Genomic DNA, 22699 nt, shown 5'->3' on the forward strand with positions numbered 1-22699 from the left:
ACCAGTCGTCCCAGTTATGTTGTTACCAGTAACCAGTGGTCCCAGTTTTGTTCTTACCAGTAATCAGTGGTCCCAGTTATGTTGTTACCAGTAACCAGTGGTCCCATGTATGTTGTTACCAGTAACCAGTGGTCCCAGTTTTGTTCTTACCAGTAATCAGTGGTCCCAGTTATGTTGTTTCCAGTAACCAGTCGTCCCAGTTATGTTGTTACCAGTAACCAGTCGTCCCAGTTATGTTGTTACCAGTAACCAGTGGTCCCAGTTTTGTTCTTACCAGTAATCAGTGGTCCCAGTTATGTTGTTTCCAGTAACCAGTGGTCCCAGTTATGTTGTTACCAGTAACCAGTCGTCCCAGTTATGTTGTTACCAGTAACCAGTGGTCCCAGTTTTGTTCTTACCAGTAATCAGTGGTCCCAGTTATGTTGTTTCCAGTAACCAGTGGTCCCAGTTATGTTGTTACCAGTAACCAGTGGTCCCATGTATGTTGTTACCAGTAACCAGTGGTCCCAGTTTTGTTCTTACCAGTAATCAGTGGTCCCAGTTATGTTGTTACCAGTAACCAGTGGTCCCAGTTATGTTGTTTCCAGTAACCAGTGGTCCCAGTTATGTTGTTACCAGTAACCAGTGGTCCCAGTTTTTTTCTTACCAGTAATCAGTGGTCCCAGTTATGTTGTTACCAGTAACCAGTGGTCCCAGTTATGTTGTTACCAGTAACCAGTGGTCCCAGTTATGTTGTTTCCAGTAACCAGTGGTCCCAGTTATGTTGTTACCAGTAACCAGTGGTCCCAGTTTTGTTGTTACCAGTAACCAGTGGTCTCAGTTATGTTGTTACCAGTAACCAGTCGTCCCAGTTATGTTGTTACCAGTAACCAGTGGTCCCAGTTATGTTTTCACCAGTAACCAGTGGTCCCAGTTATGTTGTTACCAGTAACCAGTCGTCCCAGTTATGTTGTTACCAGTAACCAGTCGTCCCAGTTATGTTGTTTCCAGTAACCAGTGGTCCCAGTTATTTTGTTACCAGTAACCAGTGGTCCCAGTTATGTTCTTACCAGTAACCAGTCGTCCCAGTTATGTTGTTTCCAGTAACCAGTGGTCTCAGTTAGGTTGTTACCAGTAACCAGTGGTCCCAGTTATGTTGTTACCAGTAATCAGTGGTGTCAGTTATGTTGTTACCAGTAACCAGTGGTCCCAGTTATGTTGTTACCAGTAACCAGTTGTCCCAGTTATGTTGTTACCAGTAACCAGTGGTCCCAGTTTTGTTCTTACCAGTAACCAGTGGTCCCAGTTATGTTGTTACCAGTAACCAGTGGTCCCAGTTTTGTTCTTACCAGTAATCAGTGGTCCCAGTTATGTTGTTTCCAGTAACCAGTGGTCCCAGTTATGTTGTTACCAGTAACCAGTGGTCTCAGTTATGTTGTTACCAGTAACCAGTGGTCCCAGTTATGTTGTTACCAGTAACCAGTCGTCCCAGTTATGTTGTTTCCAGTAACCAGTGGTCCCAGTTATGTTGTTTCCAGTAACCAGTGGTCCGAGTTATGTTGTTACCAGTAACCAGTGGTCCCAGTTTTGTTGTTACCAGTAACCAGTGATCTCAGTTATGTTGTTACCAGTAACCAGTGGTCCCAGTTATGTTGTTACCAGTAATCAGTCGTCCCAGTTATGTTGTTACCAGTAACCAGTGGTCCCAGTTTTGTTCTTACCAGTAATCAGTGGTCCCAGTTATGTTGTTACCAGTAACCAGTGGTCCCAGTTATGTTGTTACCAGTAACCAGTGGTCCCAGTTATGTTGTTTCCAGTAACCAGTGGTCCCAGTTATGTTGTTTCCAGTAACCAGTGGTCCCAGTTATGTTGTGACCAGTAACCAGTGGTCCCAGTTATGTTGTTTCCAGTAACCAGTGGTCCCAGTTATGTTGTTTCCAGTAACCAGTGGTCCCAGTTATGTTGTGACCAGTAACCAGTGGTCCCAGTTATGTTGTTTCCAGTAACCAGTGGTCCCAGTTATGTTGTTTCCAGTAACCAGTGGTCCCAGTTATGTTGTGACCAGTAACCAGTGGTCCCAGTTTACACCAGTGGCAGCCAGTGATGAATCTCTTTCTCCAGACTTCAGCGTCTGCAGGACATCCTTCATACAGCACCAGGAAACAAAGCAGGATTCTGCAGATAAGAACATAAATGTTCGGTTATCTGCAGAAAGCATCTTTCCCCTCCTAACCTCCACACAACCAGACGGAAACTGGTTTCTCAGCTTCCATACTGGCCTAAAATAAATCACCTCTTTGACAATCTGAGGAGTTCCTGCTCTTTGTTCTGTAGAAGCAGGTGACTGAATTCTGTTGCAGACTTTTAAAAGCTGTTTTGATGAGTCTGAAAAGCATCTTTATCCCAAACCTTTCCAACAGTTGCATCATTAAAACAATGAAGGTGAAATATCGGCAGGTACGGGCAACTGTACCTGCTGTTATACTCTCTACAACATCAAGAGAATCAGACGTACGTGACGGAACAAACAACTCGGCTTCTGGTTCAGGCTCTGGTCATCTCACGCATCCATTACTGCAGTTCCCTACTGGCAGGTCTGCCGGCATGCTCTGTTTAAACCTCTGCAGATGATCCAGAACGCCGCAGGGCGTCTGGTCTTCAACCAACCCAAACAAGCTCATGTCACTCCACTGCTAATCGCTCTTCACTGGCTTCCAGTCGCAGCATGCATCAAATTTAAAGCTCTGCTTCTGCTTTACAAAACAAGAACTCAAACGTCTCCCGTCTACCTTCACTCCCTAATCCAGACCTACACTCCCTCTCCACAGCTACGTTCCACCAGTGAAAGACGCCTCGTGTTACCACCACAACGTGGGACTAAATCACCAGCCAGACTCTTTTCCTCTGTTGTGCCACGATGGTGGAATGATCTCCCAAACTCTGTCTGCTCTGCAGAGTTCCTGTCTACTTTTAATGTGCTGAAGACTCAGCTCTTCAAGGAGAACTTCTACACTTAGTTTAGCTAAGTTTGTTGGAAATTTGGAGAACTTAGCCCAGTTCTTTCCAACAAACTTTATGATATTAATTCTTTATATATTGAACATAGGTGATATTATGAGGTGGGAAGGGAGTAAACAAATAAACAAAAAAACAACAAACAAGCAAACAAACAAACAAACAAAAAAAAAGCCTGTAACACTTCATGGAAGGATCTGCATCCAACTGGACAGTCTACCATGTCCTACTGTCTGATTTTGTGCTTGTATTGTTCCCACTCATATGTAAGTCGCTTTGGATAAAAGCGTCTGCTAAATGACTGTAGAATAGAATAGAATAGAATAGAATAGAATAGAATAGGTGGGAAGGCATTTCTCCCTGCGGATCATCTGCCAGACCTCAGTCTGTCTCTCAGTCCAGCTTCCAGATGAAATCCCGGATTTGGCCCCGGTGATCAGTTGAACAGTCAGGTTTCTACTTTGGAGTTTGGCTCTAAATGAACCCAGTTTGGCTGATGCTCCACTTTTCTGTGTTTATTGATCAGTTGTTGGAATTTCCCTCATTTCTCCAGTCAGAGCCACTGGTCCATGCGCTGCCTGGATGATCTGTTTATGCTGACTAAATGTCGCCTGAATTGTTCTGAAGCAGCTTTTTTACATCTTTAAAAATCAGCCAGAAAACGTTTCTAAACTAAATGTTGACTTTGAGCTGCGCGACGTGACGTGACGTGACGTGACGTGACGAGGCATCCCAGATCCTGCTGTGGATTCAGCCACAGGCTGGTGGCGCATTACTGGAGATGTGGGATGTTTCTTTTTTTTTTTTTTTTTTTTTTTCCTGTCTCGCGTCACCAGTGGGCGCCTCTCCTCTCCTCTCCTCTTCTCTCCTCTCCCTCCTCCTCCTCTCCTCTCCCTCCTCTTCTCTCCTCTCCCTCCTCCTCCTCCTCCTGCGCACAAAGGCAGCAGAAGCGGCGGCTGCGCGCAGCGTGGAGAGCGGCTCAGTGGCACCGCGGTCCTCTGAGCGTCCAGGCAGCGTGACCAGCCCCACGAACAGCCAGGCATCGCGCGCATCGCGCCCTGATAGATGCAGAATGAGCCGAGCTGACTGACATCCCATCCTCACACACTGACTGGAGAGAATTAGGAGGAAGCTGGAGCAGAGAGAGAGAGAGAGAAAGAGAGAGAGAGATCCTTCTTCTGCGCTTTTCTTCCCGTCTCCTTCTCAGAGCACAAGAGTTGCAATAAAAGATGCACGTGAGGCTACAGACCTGATGGCTCGTGGACTTACAAAGGGAGATTGATGAAGAGGAAAAAACCAGCATCATAGGACCAGTAAGTGTTGGGCGCGGGACCAGTACTGCTGAGTGTTTTCTCACACACAACTGTGTTGCATTTGTTCAGCGTTTCTTTAGCTTTGCAGGAAGTAGAGCTTAAAAAGTTGACTTATTATGACACAGATAAAAATGAAAGTATTTCCCATAAAAAGCCTTTTTTTCACCATCACAGCTGTTTTCACCAGAAAGAGCTGAGTGTGAACGCTTGAAGAGGCGACACACACACACACACACACACACACACACATGATGCTGATGCTTGCTTTCCCACATGAGCTCTAAATGGCTTTAATGTTTATTCTGGGAATTTAACAGCAGGGCTTCATTTCCTTCATTCTGGACAAAGTGATGCTTCTGTGCCCAGTTACACAGCCCAGTCTGTGTTACTGGGCTTCTCTGGGCTCACACAGAACCAGAATCAGGACCATCTGACCCCCCCTCAAACGGGTCTGCTGAGAAGAACAAAGTGGGCTTTTTGTTTGAAACGTTGCTAATAGTCTCATGTCCTTACATTGTGTGTTGTAAAAATCCCAGTGTGGTGATGCTGGGAGCCTGCAGCGGATCCCAGTTAAAGAGATTAACAGCTCAGCTCAACTCTGCTTTATTTTAGAAAACTAAATATTTGCCCACCAGTGGTCTGAACCCCCCCCCCTCTTCCCACCCAGATGGACCAAACATTGGAAGGAAAAACTGCGTCTCCTGCTTCTTCAAAGTGTGCTGCTGTGCAGCGGGGACTGGGATCCTTCTCCCTCCTATTCATGTTTATTTATAGAGCTTTGCACATATTCTGAGCATAACAAGCAGTCGCCAAATGAGAGGTGAAGCATGCCTTTGAAGCTGTGCGCTGACTTGTTCTCCGCTGCAGCAGTCTCCAGCATGGCAGCGCCGGGATGAGTTTGTACAGTAAAACCATTTGCTTTCCAAAGCCCTTTTGATTGAACCGGGGAGGCAATTACATTCCAGCGCCGCTTTCTGTTCCTGGAAGCTGGGAAATGAGTTGGATGGGAGAGGAGAAGGAACGTCAAGAGGCTGCAGAAGTGGCTGCTGCTCCTCTTTTCTCACCTCCAGCCGTGTGCTTCAGCCAGATCTGCTGTGAGATGGGGGTCTGGGAACGGGCACTTACCCCCCCTGCCCCTACGCTCGGCGTCAGCTGAGGGATACCGCCGTGTTTACCGTTGACGGGAGTCACGGGGGGCCTTCTGCTGTCCTCACATGGAGATGCACAGCTGGATGTTGCATCCTGCCCAGATGTTCACTTCTAAAGTGCGGTCAGAACAAACCAACATCAGCATCTGGCGCAGCTTTTGTTGTGTGAGGAGGGGTCCGATCATGCCCCTGCCTATCTCCTGCCTCTAGTTACTGCTCGATGCTGTCCCCCTGCATTCAAACTCACCTCAGCTCCGGCTCTAATCAGGTTTATTGACGTGTCAATCACACGCTGAAGTGGCTTCACAGCAGCCTGCTTATAAGAAAACGGATGAAACATCTTTCAAATCCGTATGTTTGCAGCTCCTTCCCACATGCTAACAGCAGACTGGCAGTTAGACGGAAGGACCTTCTATTAAAACCCTTATTGCGTAATTTGCCTTGGGATGAATGTCTCATTCACATTGTGACACAATCAGTTCCTTTCTGTTGTTTATTTTCACTTCATGCTGCAGTTTAATATGAGAACTGCCAGCATTTAATTAGTTTATCACTTCACTTTTCCTTTTTCTATTTCGTTTAACAATGTGGCTCGAGAGAAAAGAGCAATCACAGCTCGGCCCATGAGGGCGTTTTATCCGACATCAGCTGAAGATTCCAATCCTGGTGGCGACTTCTCGTCTCCCAGATTTTCCTTCTGCGTGGCTGGATGGAGAAAGCAATCCATCCATCCGTCCATCCATCCATCCATCCATCCATCCGTCCATCCATCAATCCGTCCATCTGTCCATCCATCCATCCATCCATCCATCAATCCGTCCATCTGTCCATCCATCCATCCATCAATCCGTCCATCTGTCCATCCATCCATCCATCCATCCATCCATCAATCCGTCCATCCATCCATCCATCCATCCATCCATCCATCCATCCATCCATCAATCCGTCCATCCATCCATCCATATTCCTATCCATCCATCCATCCATCCATCCATCCATCCATCCACCCATCCATCCATCCATCCATCCATCAATCCGTCCATCCATCCATCCATATTCCTATCCATCCATCCGTCCATCCATCCATCCATCCATCCATCAATCCGTCCATCCATCCATCCATATTCCTATCCATCCATCCATCCATCCACCCATCCATCCATCCATCCATCCATCCATCCATATTCCTATCCATCCATCCATCCATCCATCCATGTTCCTCACGGCTTGGCCCTTTAAGGCTTGTGGGGACGCTGGAGCCCATCCCAGCAGTCACTGCTGGTAAATTTGTAGACCAAAGAACGGTGAATGTTTCTTTCTGCATGAGATGATACAAAGCGTGTGGATCTACCAGGTGTGTGTGTGTGTGTGTGTGTGTTATGTGTGTACGGCATGCAGTCTGAATGCAGACCGGGAGTGTGTGTACCCCTTTGATAGAAAGTCTCCTTTCCTCTCTACCTTATTAGATTCTTTTGCAATTATGTTGCCCTCGCGGGGGAAATGGATGCCTTTAACCACCTCTCCTATCAATTATGCGCCAAACAACAGCCCTGCTAACCAAGAAGTCATCTCATTTACTGTGGAATGCGTTTAGCCAATGACTTCCATTAGGTTTAGCTGCTGTGGAGGTGAAAGTGCGATGCCTCATTACATTTGGCAGAGCAATCTTTCGCTCATCATTTCAGCTGAGAAAGCTGGGGAGGGGGGAAACAAGCGCACCTTCCTCACTTCAAATTCTGGAGGAAAGGAATCATTTTTCTGTGTCCAAAACATTGGCTTGTTTTCTCTCTGCTTTACTTAAACATCACATGATTCTGAGCTCTGCGAGGTTTTCCTGCTGCAACTTTGGGAAGATGAAGAGAGCAAACGGCTTTCAGCCTCCTCAAATAAAAGCTGGATTTCAAATTTGAATCTGCTCTCACATCATGAATCTCTCTCTCTCTCTCTCTCTCTCTCTCTCTCTCTCTCTCTCTCTCTCTATATATATATATATATATATATATATATATATATATATATATATATATATATATATATATAATATGTATACAAACACTAGGGCTGTGACAATATGCAAAGGCCCGATTTGATTCAATAATGATTTTTCGGGTGCCAATTTGATTTAATTTGCTATTCTTAAGATTCTTCAATATTGCTGACTTTTGCAAACCAAAAAACAAAAATAATGTTCAAAACTTTTTTGCTCGTCATTTTCCTTGACGAGGAAAAAACAACAGAGTAGCCAGACCATCATTCTGTTGCTATGTCGCCCAAGAACACAAGTAAAAGGATCAATAAAAACACTAAGAATGACAAATTCACAAAAGATTATTTTTATTTATTTGAAAAAAAAATTTACAAAAAAAATTATTTTAAAATTAAGAAACAAAATACCCAGATATTCAATTTGATCTATTTCATTTCACACCACTGATATTTCACACACTCGGGTTTGTTTAAACTCTGCCAATTAGAAATCTGAGGAGAGTTTTGTTTTGTGAGTTTATGAGATGTGTGTGTATTTTTTTTTTTTCTACTAAATTTAGTTAAAAAAAAGCAATGTCTTATTTTCTAAATTTGACTAATTTTTTATTCATCATAACCTTTTTGAGTCTCCAGTTATTTGAGTGACTGTGGTGAAGTTTGTCTTAGGGCTGGGTGATTAATTGATTTAATGGATTAATTCGGATTTGCTGTTTAAGAAGATTTATTTTTATGAAAATCTGGATTTTTTTTTTTTTTTTTTTGTCCCGCCGTCATCTTTTGGGCTTCCGTACCTTACGGGGACGTCAGCGCACTCCCGCTGGTTTATCACAGAAACACATAAACACAACATGACAGCTAGCAACGAACAAGAAGTGCCCCCTCTGCGTTTCCATCACATTTTTTTGCAAAATAAAAACAATATTTGTAAGTTTCAACAAACAATAGTTGTGATTTGCGGTTGTTTCCATTGAACAATGTTTAGCACATTAACATCAAGTGTCGTAAAATCTTGTTTCTCTCATGAGATTTTACAAACATTGCGGTGAATGTAAAGTGGGCATGTAGCGTTATTGTAGGCTTTTCTACTTGCTGCGGAGAATTTGCTTCGGATTTTTGTAGCTTTTCTCCCTCTAAAACTCAGAAATTTCGCTGTTATTTATTCCACACCGTGCCATCCAGGAATTAACTGGTCACGACCCCCACGTCACGTCTGGGGAAACGCAAAAAAAAGTGTATTTCTAAATCGAGATGCCTGAAAAACCTCCTCTTGAGATTGTAAAAATTTTAGCAATATTTGAGACTTTTTTTTAGAAATGTAGTTGTTTCCGTTAGCGGGTTTAATGGCAATATTTAGTTTTTGCGCAATTCTAGGTGTCATGGAAACGCAGGTTTTCAGTGTGGGAGGGGGCACATGCCACAGGGGTCTGAAGCCAGAATCAACTGACAGACTCGTCTTTTTGCCAAAAAATGTGTAAATTAAACCAAAAACAGCAAGAATGTAATAATAAATTTATGTTAGAAATATAGTTTTAGTAACATTCAGGGATTTTTTAAAAACAATATTTTGTATCAAAGAGGTAAATTTTCCCAAAACGCATGTTAAGTGTAAAGAAACATTTATTTTTATGACCTCATTGCCAATGTGGGAAATTGTTTTGGTTATTTAATGACAAAATAATCTAAAAGGAATCACTATTTTTCTTCCAAGAGGAGACATATTTATTTATTTATTTATTAGTTTTGTTTTTCTTTAGGATGAAGTTACACAAGTGAAGTGAGGCCTTTTCTTAAATGTATGCTCAAAAGGTAAAAACTATCTCGCAGTGGAAACACACTGAATGCTAACATGATGTTTCTTATAATGTTTACAGCGGCAGCGCCTGCATCTTTTTTTACAATCTAGTTTAACAGCTTGTTTAGTTGCACTTTAAATTCAGGTAAACTCCTAGGCTGACTGCAAAAAAAGCATTTTTAAAAAAGAATAATTTTTGACGTTTGTAATTTCGTATTTTTTTCTTTCCAGTAGGGGAAAAAAATTGATTAAAATCAGAAATCGGATTTGGTTTAAAAATTCTGAGGTTTTATTTTTTGGCCATATCGCCCAGCCCTAGTTTGTCTCATTTTTAATCGTTGGGTATGAATAAATCTTAAATAAATAAATATAAAAATTTTAATTCATTCTGCGTACCTCTTAGTCGAGGTGCGGGGAGCTGGAGTCCATCCCAGCAGTCTGTGGGCCAGAGGTGGGGTACACCATGGACATGTCGCCAGTCCATGGCAGGGCCAACACAAAGAGACACACTACCATTCACGCTCACTCCAAGGGACAATCTGGAGCAGGGATCACCAGTCCTGGTCCTCGTGGGCGGGTGCCCTACACACCTGATTCAAATCATGTGTATTTAGCAGACATGAGTAGGAAAACCTGCAGGACACAAGGACCAGGATCCCTGATCTAGAGTAACCAGTCAACCTAACATGCATGTGTTTGGATGGTGGGAGGAAGTACCTGGAGAGAACCCACACATACACGGGGAGAACATGCAAACTTCACACAGAAAGGCCACTGTTTGAGCCCCCCCCAAAACCAGCGACCTTCTTGCTGTGAGGCCACAGTGCTACAATTAATTAATAACATACAAATTAATGCATTTATTCAGAGACTGTGTCAGTACACAGTCTTCTGGTACTCTGCTGCATGACCAGTTTGAAGCTGTCCCCAACTGGTCTTGTACTGGTGTACTGACAGATATTAATGGCTGTTAATGAAGATTTAGAACATAAACATGTAAACAGTTAAATTCTGTTCCATGTTGTGTTTAATGCCGCGCTCAAACTGAAAAATGCAGCAATATAGTTTAAAATATTGGTAAAATTTCTTGAAAAGACACTGAAACTTTGGTTCTGTTCGGTTTTGACCAGACATGTTCAGTCGTATAGTGCAGCTTATTAATGCATTTTTACCAGAGTTTGAGTTCACAGTATTAATGTCTGTTTCTATTGTTTGATTCAGTCGTCCACTCAAATCCTTCAAACTAAATAAAAAAAGATCTTGCTTTTTGGGTCAAATATTGCTGTGATTAACTAAGAATAATTAATTAAAAAGCCTATAACCACAGTTTTAATCAGATCCCACCCATAACATATATACACACAGAGGCGTGTAGATATGTGTATGTGTAAACATATACAGAGAGCGAGTGTGTTAATGTCGCACTCAACCTGAAAAACGCAGCACGCATTTTTTCCCTTTTCTCCGTAGCATCTGGGCCCGTGTAATCAGTATGATGGGTTTTTAGAGTGGCAAAACGGCCCCTGAACGTCCACTGTGAATCGGGCTGTGCCTGCAATCATACGAGATGAGGAACAATCACTGGCACCAGGACAGCATGGCCGAGCCAACACCGGCCAGTAAGTTCTGATCAAGCAAATGGCGAGATTTCTCCCTCTGTGGAGATTCTGGACAGCTTCACCACAGCTCTGTGAGATTGTGTCGCCATGCCAACGACACGAGTTACAAGTAGCCGACACCAGTGAGTCGTTAGTTTGTAGATTTTATTGAGGAATTCCAAAGATAGCCTTGGGTTAATCCACACAACAGGGTTCTGATGTAAGGAACAGGGGCGGGGATGAATCCTTAATCCTGGGAGGAATATCGTTCCTTCTTACTGTGATGTAGGTCAGAGCTCACGCAAAGCCCCTCCTGTCCGCTGAGCTGCTGTTGCAGCTATCCGTTCCAGCATGAGACGTTTCAGTGTCCATTTAGTTTCTCACCCCTGGTTGGATCTGGATGCTGAATCCGTGACACTAACAGGCCAATCAGAGCGAAGCTCTTCATAATATAAACTCATGCTGTCTTCATGCGTTTTATGAAGATGGTCTTTCATCTTGTAGAATAAACAGAAAGGACAAATAGTAGAACATAAGTAAAGATTTGACTGTTTGGTGATGAGTGTTTGTCCACACAAAATGCACGAGACACACCGTTTTCCTCATGAGGGTCCAGAGTTAATGAAGCAGGAACCTTTCAGTTTGCCTGCTTGTGTTTAGAGAAGCCTTGAATATTCAGGAATATCTCACATTTCAGCTTAAAGTGGAACTATTCTGTGCATTTCAGGCTAATTTATTTTTATTTCTGAGTCCAGAAGGACTGGGATTGATGGAGTTATTGTCACAAATGGCTTTATTTACTTCAGACCGACCCTCTCCGTAGGCTGTCAGATCAGCCTGCGGGCAAAACGAGTGGATTGAGACTCTTCCGCATTAAGCCCCGCCTCCCGCCACTGCAGTACATCGGGAGCGCGCACCGCACCTGCTTTCACCGTCATTGTAACATCTCATAAACAGAAGGATTAGGCTCATATGAACTCAATAAAAAAACAAACTACAACATCAACACATAGCATACAGCCCTACATGTTGGAACCTGAATCAGAGCATGAAAACGAAGTGGGAAACAGCAACCCACAGCAAGGAATGCAGCAGGATGTCTCTCTTTGGTGAACTCACCAGCCATCGTTGGAAATAACTTTATCCCACGTTTTCCACCCGCCTGATGTATTTGTACATGTCCTTGTTAACCAGTAGAAGGTAACCAATCACCGAACCTTATCCCCCGGGACGTCACAAGGATTTCCACGTAGAAAAAACCCTCTAAAACGACACGTTTTTCGTCGCCATGGAAACCGAACTCAAACTCAAACATGCGTTTGGTGATAAACTCAAACATGCGTTTAGGTGATAAAAATCAGTGTCGTTCACATGTCTGATGAGGATTCAACACTGTAACACTGTAGAAAGCTCAGAAAACTCCAAATACCATCATAGCACCCATTTAATTGTGTGTTTTTCCTTAAATACATGAGCTGAAGCAGCAGCAACGGCCTCTGACCAGAAAAGTGAGAAGTCTTCCAAAAACACTAAAAATTTTGTACCCCCCCACCCTCTAATACCTTTATGTGTTTTTTTTTAATATGTGACTATTATATGTAACTTGAGAATCATATGATACAGCAAAGAAAAAAATTCATGTTAAGTTTTAGTTGTAAACATAGAAGAATATCACAGTATTGGAACATCAGAACTGTAATGTTTTAGTTTCTTCACAGGTTTGACAGCTTAGCTTATTGTAAAATGTCAGCTGACAAGTGAAAAGGATAAACAGAGTAGTGAAGATATTTGAACTAGAAGCCGGGAAATCCTGAACATTTAGCCTTTTTATTGGGTCACAACTGGGTCATATATTATAGGGCTGTGACGATACGCTTTTGTCCCGATTCGATTCCTATTTTTTGGGAGCCAATTTGGTTTAAATTGCGATTCTATGAATTCTTCAATATTGCTGATTTTTATTAAAGACAAAAAAAGTGCAAAAATTTTTTTTGCTCGTCATTTTTCTTGATTTCAATAAAGAAAAACAACCCAGCAGCCAAACCATTATTCTTATGCTGCTATAACACCCAAAAAGTCAAGTAAAAAGATCAATAAAAACAAAAAAAAAATTATTTAAAAAAAGAAAAGTAGAATGGATTATTTTATTTATTTGAAAAACAAATCTTTGTTTTTTTTTAATCAAAAAAATTGAATTTAAAATTGTGAAGCAAAAAGTCCCAATATTTGATTTTTCGATTCAATTTGCCCACCCCTGATATCTGACGTGATATTATATAAATAAAATAAAGTCTCAATTTTCAGTACATACTCATTTACTTCCTCATTTTCTTTTTGCAGCGTAACATTGAGCTCAAGCAGCCGTGAGTGTTTTACTCATCAGGAGAACGAGGTGGTTTTGCTTTTGGTTTGGATCGGTTAACCAGTTCAATAAAGAGCTAAACTGTAATCCACAAAGAGCTGCGTGGCATGACACGAGTTTATAACATCATTACTGTATTTCTCCATTGATTTATTCATTCAAGCCAAATAGCAGCCTGAGTTTTACACAACATGTTGTCTCCGCTTGTTACAGCAATCAAGTCTTTTTCCTGCATATTTTTGGTTTGAGAGGCTCAATGCAAAAAAAGCACAAAACATCTCTTTTCTTTTCATCCCACTGAGAATGGAGGATTCTTTAAAGATCCCTTTTGTGTTGATATCCATACAGGATACGGGCCATGTGTCATTTCAGTATTTATCAATATGAATAAGGCTGTATCGCTCCTCAGCATCCACTCACTCCGACTCACTGCAGTTTCTCTCAGACATGAGTTGCTTCTTTCAGACAGTTTCACAGAAAACCTTTGAAAAGTTTAGAGCAAATGAACAAAATGCATCTTCACATGCAGCTCCTGCAGAACATCTCTAGAAGCTTGCAGACTGCATGTGTGTGAAAGCAGCTTTACTTAGCCCTTTCAGTGCACGTGTGACGTCACACACCTGTAGTCTAGTTATATCTTGTTTGCAAAGAACCAGTGACTGAGCTGGTAAAGTCCTTATTACAGCAGGAAGTGGTATTTTCCGGGGGGGGTGGTTTACATTCTCTTATTAATAGTCAAATACAGGAAAGTATTTTTGTTTGTCTTCAGTGCTGCAGCCATGAGCGTGTTAGGCGGCCTGAGACTCACACGGTTACAGAAAGCACTTATTTAGCAGCTGTTTCTTCTTCTGCGCCGCCTGAAAAACATCCTGCTGGCTCAGGTCTGTGTGTGCTGCCGCTGCTGTTTTTCCAGCCATCGCCTCTCACTTCCTCACTGTTCACTTGCTCTTCATTCACAGTAACTCAAAAATAATAAGCAGCAATTATGTAACTTAGTAGCGCTGTAACCATGTTTTCCTGCTGCTGAATGCTTGTCGTGTTCGGATCAAAATGTCACATTTTAATCACATCCATAATTACTTTCTCTTCAGATTAAATTCCTCCATTCAAGGGAGAGTGTTCCGTTCAGAAGCGACTGGATGCGAGTCGTATTGGCTCTCAGCAACTAAAGATGATGTTACCATGGAAACAAATTGTTCTTCTATCAATCACGGGATGCCTTGCAGGTAAGACATTTTCACACATTTTTCAGCATCACTGCGCTGCAACTTGTTGTCATGGGTGATGTTGCCGCAGCATTTGTCTAAAAGTTCCTTTTGCGAAGCGTATTCATTACAGCAGAATATTGCTTTGACTAAATGTGAGTCTTATTCATGGCAAGTTGCACTTTCACAGGATGCATATGGTTTCAAGATGAGATGCCATCTTGCAATGGCACCATTGTTGCGGTGGCAACCTGGTCTCTGCTGGAATGGACTTCTGGACGGATGACGTTACACAACGCTCCCATTGTTACCTATGAATGTATCCTATCTGCCCGTCTCTGGTTAATTTATTTTTCTAGGCAGTTAGCTGTTGGTTACGATGATCACTTTTTGTGCAGCATTCAGTTTTCTGCTCTGAATTATTGTAAAAAATGTAGCATCAATGTGTGACAGTTAGAAGCAACTCGCTACGCCATCTTCCTGCACATACTGAAACAATGTGTGCGTGTGTGTGTGTGTATCACTGTCAAACATGTACCAGCAGTTACACCAATTTCATAGCTGTCTTCTGAAAACTACAATTAATTTTTTTATATGATCCACGGAGACAATAAATTTACCAACATGTCTGATTTGATGGTCCAACGTCAACATTATCACTGCGTCATCCAAACAGCAGAACGTCTCGATGACTCAGCAAAACATCTGTGTGACTCAGCAAAATGTCTCGATGACTCAGCAAAACATCTCTGTGACTCAGCAAAATGTCTCGATGACTCAGCAAAACGTTTCTGTGACTCAGCAAAACATCTCTATGACTCAGTAAAACATCTCTGTGACTCAGCAAAACATCTCTTGACTCAGCAAAATGTCTCCATGACTCAGCAAAACGTTTCTGTGACTCAGCAAAACATCTCTTGACTCAGCAAAGCATCTCTGTGACTCAGCAAAATGTCTCGATGACTCAGCAAAACGTTTCTGTGACTCAGCAAAACATCTCTTGACTCAGCAAAATGTCTCCATGACTCAGCAAAACGTTTCTGTGACTCAGCAAAACATCTCTTGACTCAGTAAAACATCTCTATGACTCAGTAAAACATCTCTGTGACTCAGCAAAATGTCTCCATGACTCAGCAAAACATCTCTTGACTCAGCAAAACATCTCTATGACTCAGTAAAACATCTCTGTGACTCAGCAAAATGTCTCGATGACTCAGCAAAACGTTTCTGTGACTCAGCAAAACATCTCTATGACTCAGTAAAACATCTCTGTGACTCAGCAAAATGTCTCGATGACTCAGCAAAACGTTTCTGTGACTCAACAAAACATCTCTTGACTCAGCAAAACATCTCTGTGACTCAGCAGAACGTGTCAGTGACTCTGCTGGAAGTCTCCATGTCTCAGTTCAGCATGAAGCACAGCTTCATCAGACATTCTTCTGATCTTCTGTATGCCCAGTTTCCTCATTCAAAAACAATATTCAGTCATAATTAATAATATAAACTTTATTATAAACAATAATAAAGACTTATTGCCCACATTTAATTCTTCTAAAAATCTACGAGGTTAGAACTGAAGTTCGGATGTATTTTCTTGGGTGGCAGGTCTTTCACTTAGTTGCTTTTCACAGTATCTCAGCAGCCTTCGTCTGGTAGTCCCTCTGCGATAACCAGCATAGTAATTGGAACATTTCTGAAGAAATCTTGACGGGTGCCAGTGCAGCTACTGCCTGCGCCCGAGTCTGGCATGCATTTCACAAAGACTGTGGTGACAGCAAAGGTTCTGATGTAAGGAAGGGGAGATAAGACACAACCTGACATGTAGACACACCTATAGTGTAATGGATTGTGTGTGTGTTTTACAGAATGAGAGAAGAGGCATGCTGGATGTAGACAGAAACTATATGGAAGTATCTAATCACTGACATCTATTATAAACCAATTAAAACAGGATTTTTCATTAAAGGCATCCTGTCTCTCTAAATCTCAATACTTAATCTGTGATGTGTGTGATGTCAACACACAACAGCTCCTGGCTGCTTTTTTACCATTTCTATAAAACGGAAATTTTTCTGGTCACTCTGAAACAAACACTCGGAGCTCAGAGGTGAGTAAAGGCTGAAAGAGCTCCTCCAACAACTAATGAAATGTTGTATCAAAATAATTCTTAAACTATGAGCACCAGAAGGGTTTGAGGAACGCATGGATGTAAATTATTTTATTCTGATGTGAACAGAATTTAAATGGCAGCCAGTAAAGAACATGAGCGTTCTGGTTAAGGTTGGGTTTCTTTAGAATGGAAGTCAATGGGAGAAAAAGTAGACTTCACAACTTATGAAGCTCCATAAAACTCTAAAGCTAAATGTCCTAGCTTTAGAGTTGATGTCTACATTGTTGTCAACTTGAATTTCTACATTTTGAAATAGTTTGTACATGTATGACGAAAACTCTGAGCATGAGACACATTTATTTCATCTACTTTGCAATAAATTTTCTGGGCCAGATTTAGAATAGAGACAGGATTTTGGAAGATTATCTGATTTTTATTTCTAAAATATAACTTGTGATGGAGTTAAAACTGTATAAGATGTGAAAAAGTCCTTTGAGATGGTACAACCTTCATTTTTCATGACCTGTTAAAACTTTAAATGACGTTTTCAGATGAAAGTTTGGCTGAGCTGTGTCTCTAACAGGTTGGGTTTTTGGCCACATCTTATTCATTTAAATGTTACAAGAATTTGCTGTTTTTTGTAAATTATGTAAAAACAATACTTTTGTGCAGCCAATCATAGCACACTTCCTCATACCGAGATGTACATTTTGATATAACTTTTGTGTGCTGGCAAGGGCCTCTGAGGAGTAGCATGCCAACATTTGAGACGGAAGCTGAATAATTTTGATATCATGGAATAAACGCAGAGCAATAGTAATATGTGTGCTTTAATGCTTACAGCATTGGCACCATAATAAATATGACTTACCACGTTAAGCTTGACAGCAACATGGAAATGCAGAGTTAAGTGTGGGTTTGATAACTTTCCACCTAAACTTACCGAGCTGTAGTTGAGAATAAAATCTTTTCCGCAAATATGCTTGGCCCACTTGTGTTGACTGTCCCTGTCTTCTGCTCGCCCTGGGAATCTACGTAAGCCTGGAGGTCTCAAACAAGGGCAAACCTAATGAATTAAGGGTCTGAGGTCTTCACATTCAGCTGGAGTTATCACTGCTGTTAGAACAACCAAGAACAGTGCATGTCCTCCCAGATTTCCTGAACATTATTAAGAAGTAAGCAGTATCAAAATGACCTGGTTCTCATCAGAATTACGTCACAGACACGTAAATGGTGTTATCGGTTCAGTTCTGGTTAACAGTCTACTTCCAGATCAGTCTATAGCAGCCATTATCTGCACATACAGTATTTCAGTTTCATGTCCTTCACCATTCAGTCCTTCTTCATATTTACAGAACACTGTCAGGGACAACTGAGAGTCCATTCCTGTTCCTGTTTATGGCCTGTCCAGATCCGTATCAGGATCCGTGCAATGAGGCCAGCTTTGCATTTTAGCACAATGTGCTTGCCTGTGTGCCTCACTCTGCCCTTGCACACCCACCTGGGATTGAAGCAGAAGAAGCAAAGACACTCTGGCAGAATGTCAGCCCTTGTTCAGATGACATTGTAGCTCCCAGTGAATGTTATTCAAATTGGCTCATGGGTAATTCACGCATTGTGCCCAAGGGACTGAGATCCAAGCAGTCTCACCTTCCTAGCGGACAAGTGTTTTTAACAAGGCCTTTGTATCTGCCTGTGGGTGCTACTTCTTATTCAGTGTTGTGATTGTACGATGCCAACACCTCAACTGTCACCACAGCTCAAAACAGTCACAGACAAGAAAAAGCATGCTGTTTTAGAAAAACAAAACAGACTGACACCATGGATGATAGCTCGCATGACATCATTCATATTTAGAGAAAGAAGCCGTTAAACCACAGAGGATACGTTGCTTCATAATCACTTCATAGATTTTAAGATTTCACACAATTTCTTTTACAATTTCCTTTCTACTCTTCATGTAGTTTTTTGCTAGTTTGGCTGAACATCATTCTGTTTTCTCAGTGATAATGAATCACTTTGAGGAGCTGTGACTTACTGTCCTGCCTTGTGTCCCTTCCTGTTTTAATTCTTCTATATTATTAACACTTCAAACTACGAGCCACCTGCTGCAATCTGTTAACAGTAGGATATTAATTGGGCCTACTTGGACCGTCTGTTAACTCTGCTTTGATTTAGTACCAGATTGTGTTCCACATCCTTTCGTTTTAGCTGCTGGCAGACGAGAGCATCCTTATGCCCCCAGTTAACTGGTGCATGTGCAGTATGACAGATATTCTTAGATCTCTCTGCAATACTTATCATACCTGCCATTTGCAAGGAATTTTTATTTACTAGGGAAACATGGGAAAAACCATCTGTCTATGCTGGAATTCGACTTTTGTTAGGCATTCAAATTGAGCCCTCAGCTGCTGTTCTCATTATATTGTCCCAGATGTGCAATTAACACTAAAAAACCTCTGTTGCAATGTGCCAATCAGCCACTCAGCGTGGCACTCACCTAGCTAAACATTTACACAGTAATCAAAGCACTGGTTTTATTTTCTTTTTCTTTTTCTTTTTAAATGACCCTTTAAGGAGGAAAATCACTCAAACCTTAAACTAATCACATCAGTGGTGTGACCATTGTTGCATTTTCTTACGTGCATATATCAGGCTCATGCAAAAACAATATTTTCATTTGCTGTTAGTGCTAATGCTACATTAGCATTGCTTGTCATTTGTAGAACTGTGTTATTTGTGTTTCTTGTAAAAGAAACCCTGAATCTCAGTGAGATTTTTTGTACAAATAAAGGTAGAATAAATAGATAGTTATAAGTTGTTTTTTCCACAAGTGTCAGGTCTATGCAGTAAAATATGCAGTTAACAGGTTTAAAGTTTGTTATTTACGCTAATGCTAATATAGCATGCCTGTTTGTTGTTGTTTACAAAGAATTGTGTTGAATCTTTGCTTGTTTGCAACAGTTCTTAGCTAATAATGACACTCCGAGGCTTAGTGAGATTAACCGTCAAAAAACAGTTAAATAAATGAATACTGAACAAGTGGGATCTATTGTTCTCACAGTAATTTATCTATCTGCTAATTTATCCTTTACATTTTGTAGCTTTACACAGTTTTGAGAAAAAGTAATATAAGCCAAGTGTTCCTGTACTTCTGGATTATAAACTACTTGTTCTTCTTTTTGTCTTTGTATTTTGCCGTTTTCAACCCCATATTTTCTCAGAACATAAAATTTACCAGTTTTATAGCTTGTTCAACTGAAGACTTTCTTCCCCTCTTTTCCAGTATGTACAGAGGATGTCATATTTCAAGGGCCAAGATGGAGGACGCAGCCAAGTGACCTCATTTTACCGCTCAGCTCCCCAGACCACCAGGCGACCATCACGTGCGAGGCAGAGGGGAGCCCTCCGCCGCAGTACAGGTAAATTACCACGCCAAAGTGCCGACCTCAGGCTTACACCTGCCCTGCGCTCCACATCAGGCAGCACGGGGCAAAGAAAATTCAGCTGTGCTTAATTGCTTCACTGCTGCTGCTGTGGAAATCAAAGCAAGCAGGGAATATTGCTGCTTGTGATTTGCTATGAAAAAGACGTTTTCTGGACATAAATGCTCAAGGGAGAGATAAGGAATCATCTAACAAAAAGACAGGCTTCAAAGAGTGACGGCTTAATTGAGCATCCATTTCTAATTGATAACAGCTTATCTATTTGCAGCTTGAGCTATGATGTGCAGATTGGAGTCAGCCGTGGTTGATAAATACAGTGCTGTGAAAGTGTATTTGCCCTCTCCATGATGTCTTACCATTTAGCAAATATATCAAACTTAAACATGTCAGATCATCACAGGAAATCTAACTTCAGAAACACATAACCCGAGTAAAGAACAAATGCCGTTTATAAATGGTGATTTTATTCTTTAAAACTCCATTATGTGAGAGTTACATCTGTCTAGCTGTGTGCTAACTGAATGCAAACACCTCGCTGCTTAAGTGTTAAGGGACGCACACCACAGTTCACCATAGCCTAGCTATATACAGCTAGGCTATATATATATATATATATATATATATATTTGTGTGTATTTAATAACCTTTCATGCATTGAAAATACGTTTTTATATGGTATTTATATTGGCTAATACAGCATATAAATAACTGATCCTGCTCTCCTGATGCTGTTGGATGTAGACAGTCCGCCGTGCGCGACTGAACAGTCGCTGACATGTTGTACAATCTGACTTCTAAACATCTTCACTGACGCTACAGCCGCGTCTCTTCACGTCTGTTTTTGATGCGCTTTTTATTAGAGGAGGTAGAGAACCAGGAACAGTAGACATTTTTAAAAGGGAGCGCGCAGGAGTCATGTCTGTCTCTAGGCAACCGTGACTGTCCAACAGGCGCAGAGGGGAGGAGGCTGGACCTGCGCAGTTTCTGGACGAAAACATTTTTGCTGACTGCTGTGTTTTCTGTGTTTTTTTATTTAATTAATTTTAGATTGAGTGTTGATGTGACCGACATGTGTTGGCTGCTGGAAAGTTACGAAAATACGGAACAAAGTGCGTTTCGTATTGGTTCAATCTGGGACGCAACATTTGTCTGTCAATTAAAGGACAATTCTGTATTTTATGGGACGGGTGGCAACCCTATTTATTACCACTACGGAAGCCATGGAGAGTCATAATGAGAACATGTCAACATCTTGCACAACATGAGGTCTTATCAGGCAATGAGGTGCAGAATGATAGATGCTTCTGTTTTGTAATTGATGCCGATAAGTTACAATTGTGTCCTCCATGTATTTAGTACCAAGCTTAAGCTAATAGCTAATGTCATGGTGTGACTAGAGGGAGGACATCAACCTCCACCCACTTGACAAATCAGCTGAAATAATCAAACGTGAGGAAAATCCATCTGAAAGCAACCAGAAAAATGTATAAAACTTTTTTTTTTTTCTCATAATTTTTCTTGATTTCAATCAGGAGTAAACAACACAGTAGCCAGATCATCATTCTGCTGCTATAATGCCCAAGAAGACAAGTAAAAGGATCAATATAAATAATAAAAGAGACAAAAATTCAATGATGAATTATTTTTATTTATTTGAAAAAAAAATCAGTTTTTTTAACAAAAAATCGATTTCAAAATTGTGAAGCAAAAAAAATAAAATCCAGATTTTTTATTTTTTTATTAGATTTTTCCACCCCCAGTAAACACTACACCCATGTAGACCCTCCTTTCTCCTGATTACTCTTTTTCTTTTCTTGGTTATTGTTTCCTCCCTCTTGTGGGGCAGAGAGTATGGATGCTCCATCAGTTTGATTGAAAACAGCAAATTGATGATCCATGGTTATCTTTTTTTTGCCTGGGAATGGAGGGAGGAGGGAAAGGTCCATCCATGGTGGTGAATCTTGGGCAAACGTGTCTGAGATTGTGTATGTGTAAGTAAATGAATGAGTCTTAACTATTTCCCAGTTCATTTCTCCATTCTCTACCGCCTGATGGTGGAACGTGATAACCTTGAGACAGCTGATTCAGGAAGGTCTGCAGACCTGTGGGACCATATGGGAGGGGGGTGAGTTGGGACTAATTAACAGCCAGGAGAACTTGATAACCAGCCCTTCAAGGCTGTTTTATTTTTACACCAGATGTAAAGAGACGTACACCTTCCAAAAGGTTCAACTTTTGTCTCATCAACCCAAAGAATGTTTTTCTAAAAGTCAAGTCAACATGTTTCTTGGCAGATGTGAAACGAACCTCTGGGTCTTTGTGGTCAGGCGTGGTTTTGGCCTTGGAACTCTCCCATCATGCATTTCTGTCCAGTCTCTTTCTTATGGTTGAACCATGAACTCTGACCTTGACTGAGGCCTGCAGTTCTTTCTATGTTGTTCTGGGTTCTTTTGCAACCTCCGGGATGAGTTGTCATTGAACTGATTTTGTAAGGCCCACAACTCCTAGGAAGGTTTGCCAGTGTTCCCAGTGTTCTCCATTTGTGGATGATGGCTGTGACTGTGGTTAGTGGATGTACTGAAGGCTTAGGCCCTGATAACAAAAAGTACAAACTGATTAACTAACAGCACGCACGGTCGATTGCATCTTTTAAAGGTGCAAAATCGCATGTCTGCATCCAGTTAGTACATCTGCCACAATGAATATGCAATATGCGGCGTTAACACACGATTCTGCATGTGTTGG

At 41.4% G+C, this 22699-nt stretch overlaps 1 protein-coding gene across 1 annotated transcript in view; it reads left to right on the forward strand.

The window, feature by feature from the left end:
* Nucleotides 1-14364: 14364 nt before the first annotated feature.
* cntn3b (contactin 3b) overlaps nucleotides 14365-22699 on the forward strand; it is a gene marked incomplete at both ends in the record, with an annotated part of 72659 nt that continues 64324 nt past the window's right edge. The window contains 2 exons of the mRNA XM_079242843.1: nucleotides 14365-14419; nucleotides 19795-19930. Of these exons, the coding sequence (XP_079098969.1) occupies nucleotides 14365-14419; nucleotides 19795-19930 (191 nt within the window). The remainder of the gene's footprint in view (nucleotides 14420-19794; nucleotides 19931-22699) is intronic.

This window comes from Telmatherina bonti, assembly GCF_933228915.1.
Source record: "Telmatherina bonti genome assembly, chromosome: 6".
Taxonomy (NCBI): Eukaryota; Metazoa; Chordata; class Actinopteri; order Atheriniformes; family Telmatherinidae; genus Telmatherina; species Telmatherina bonti.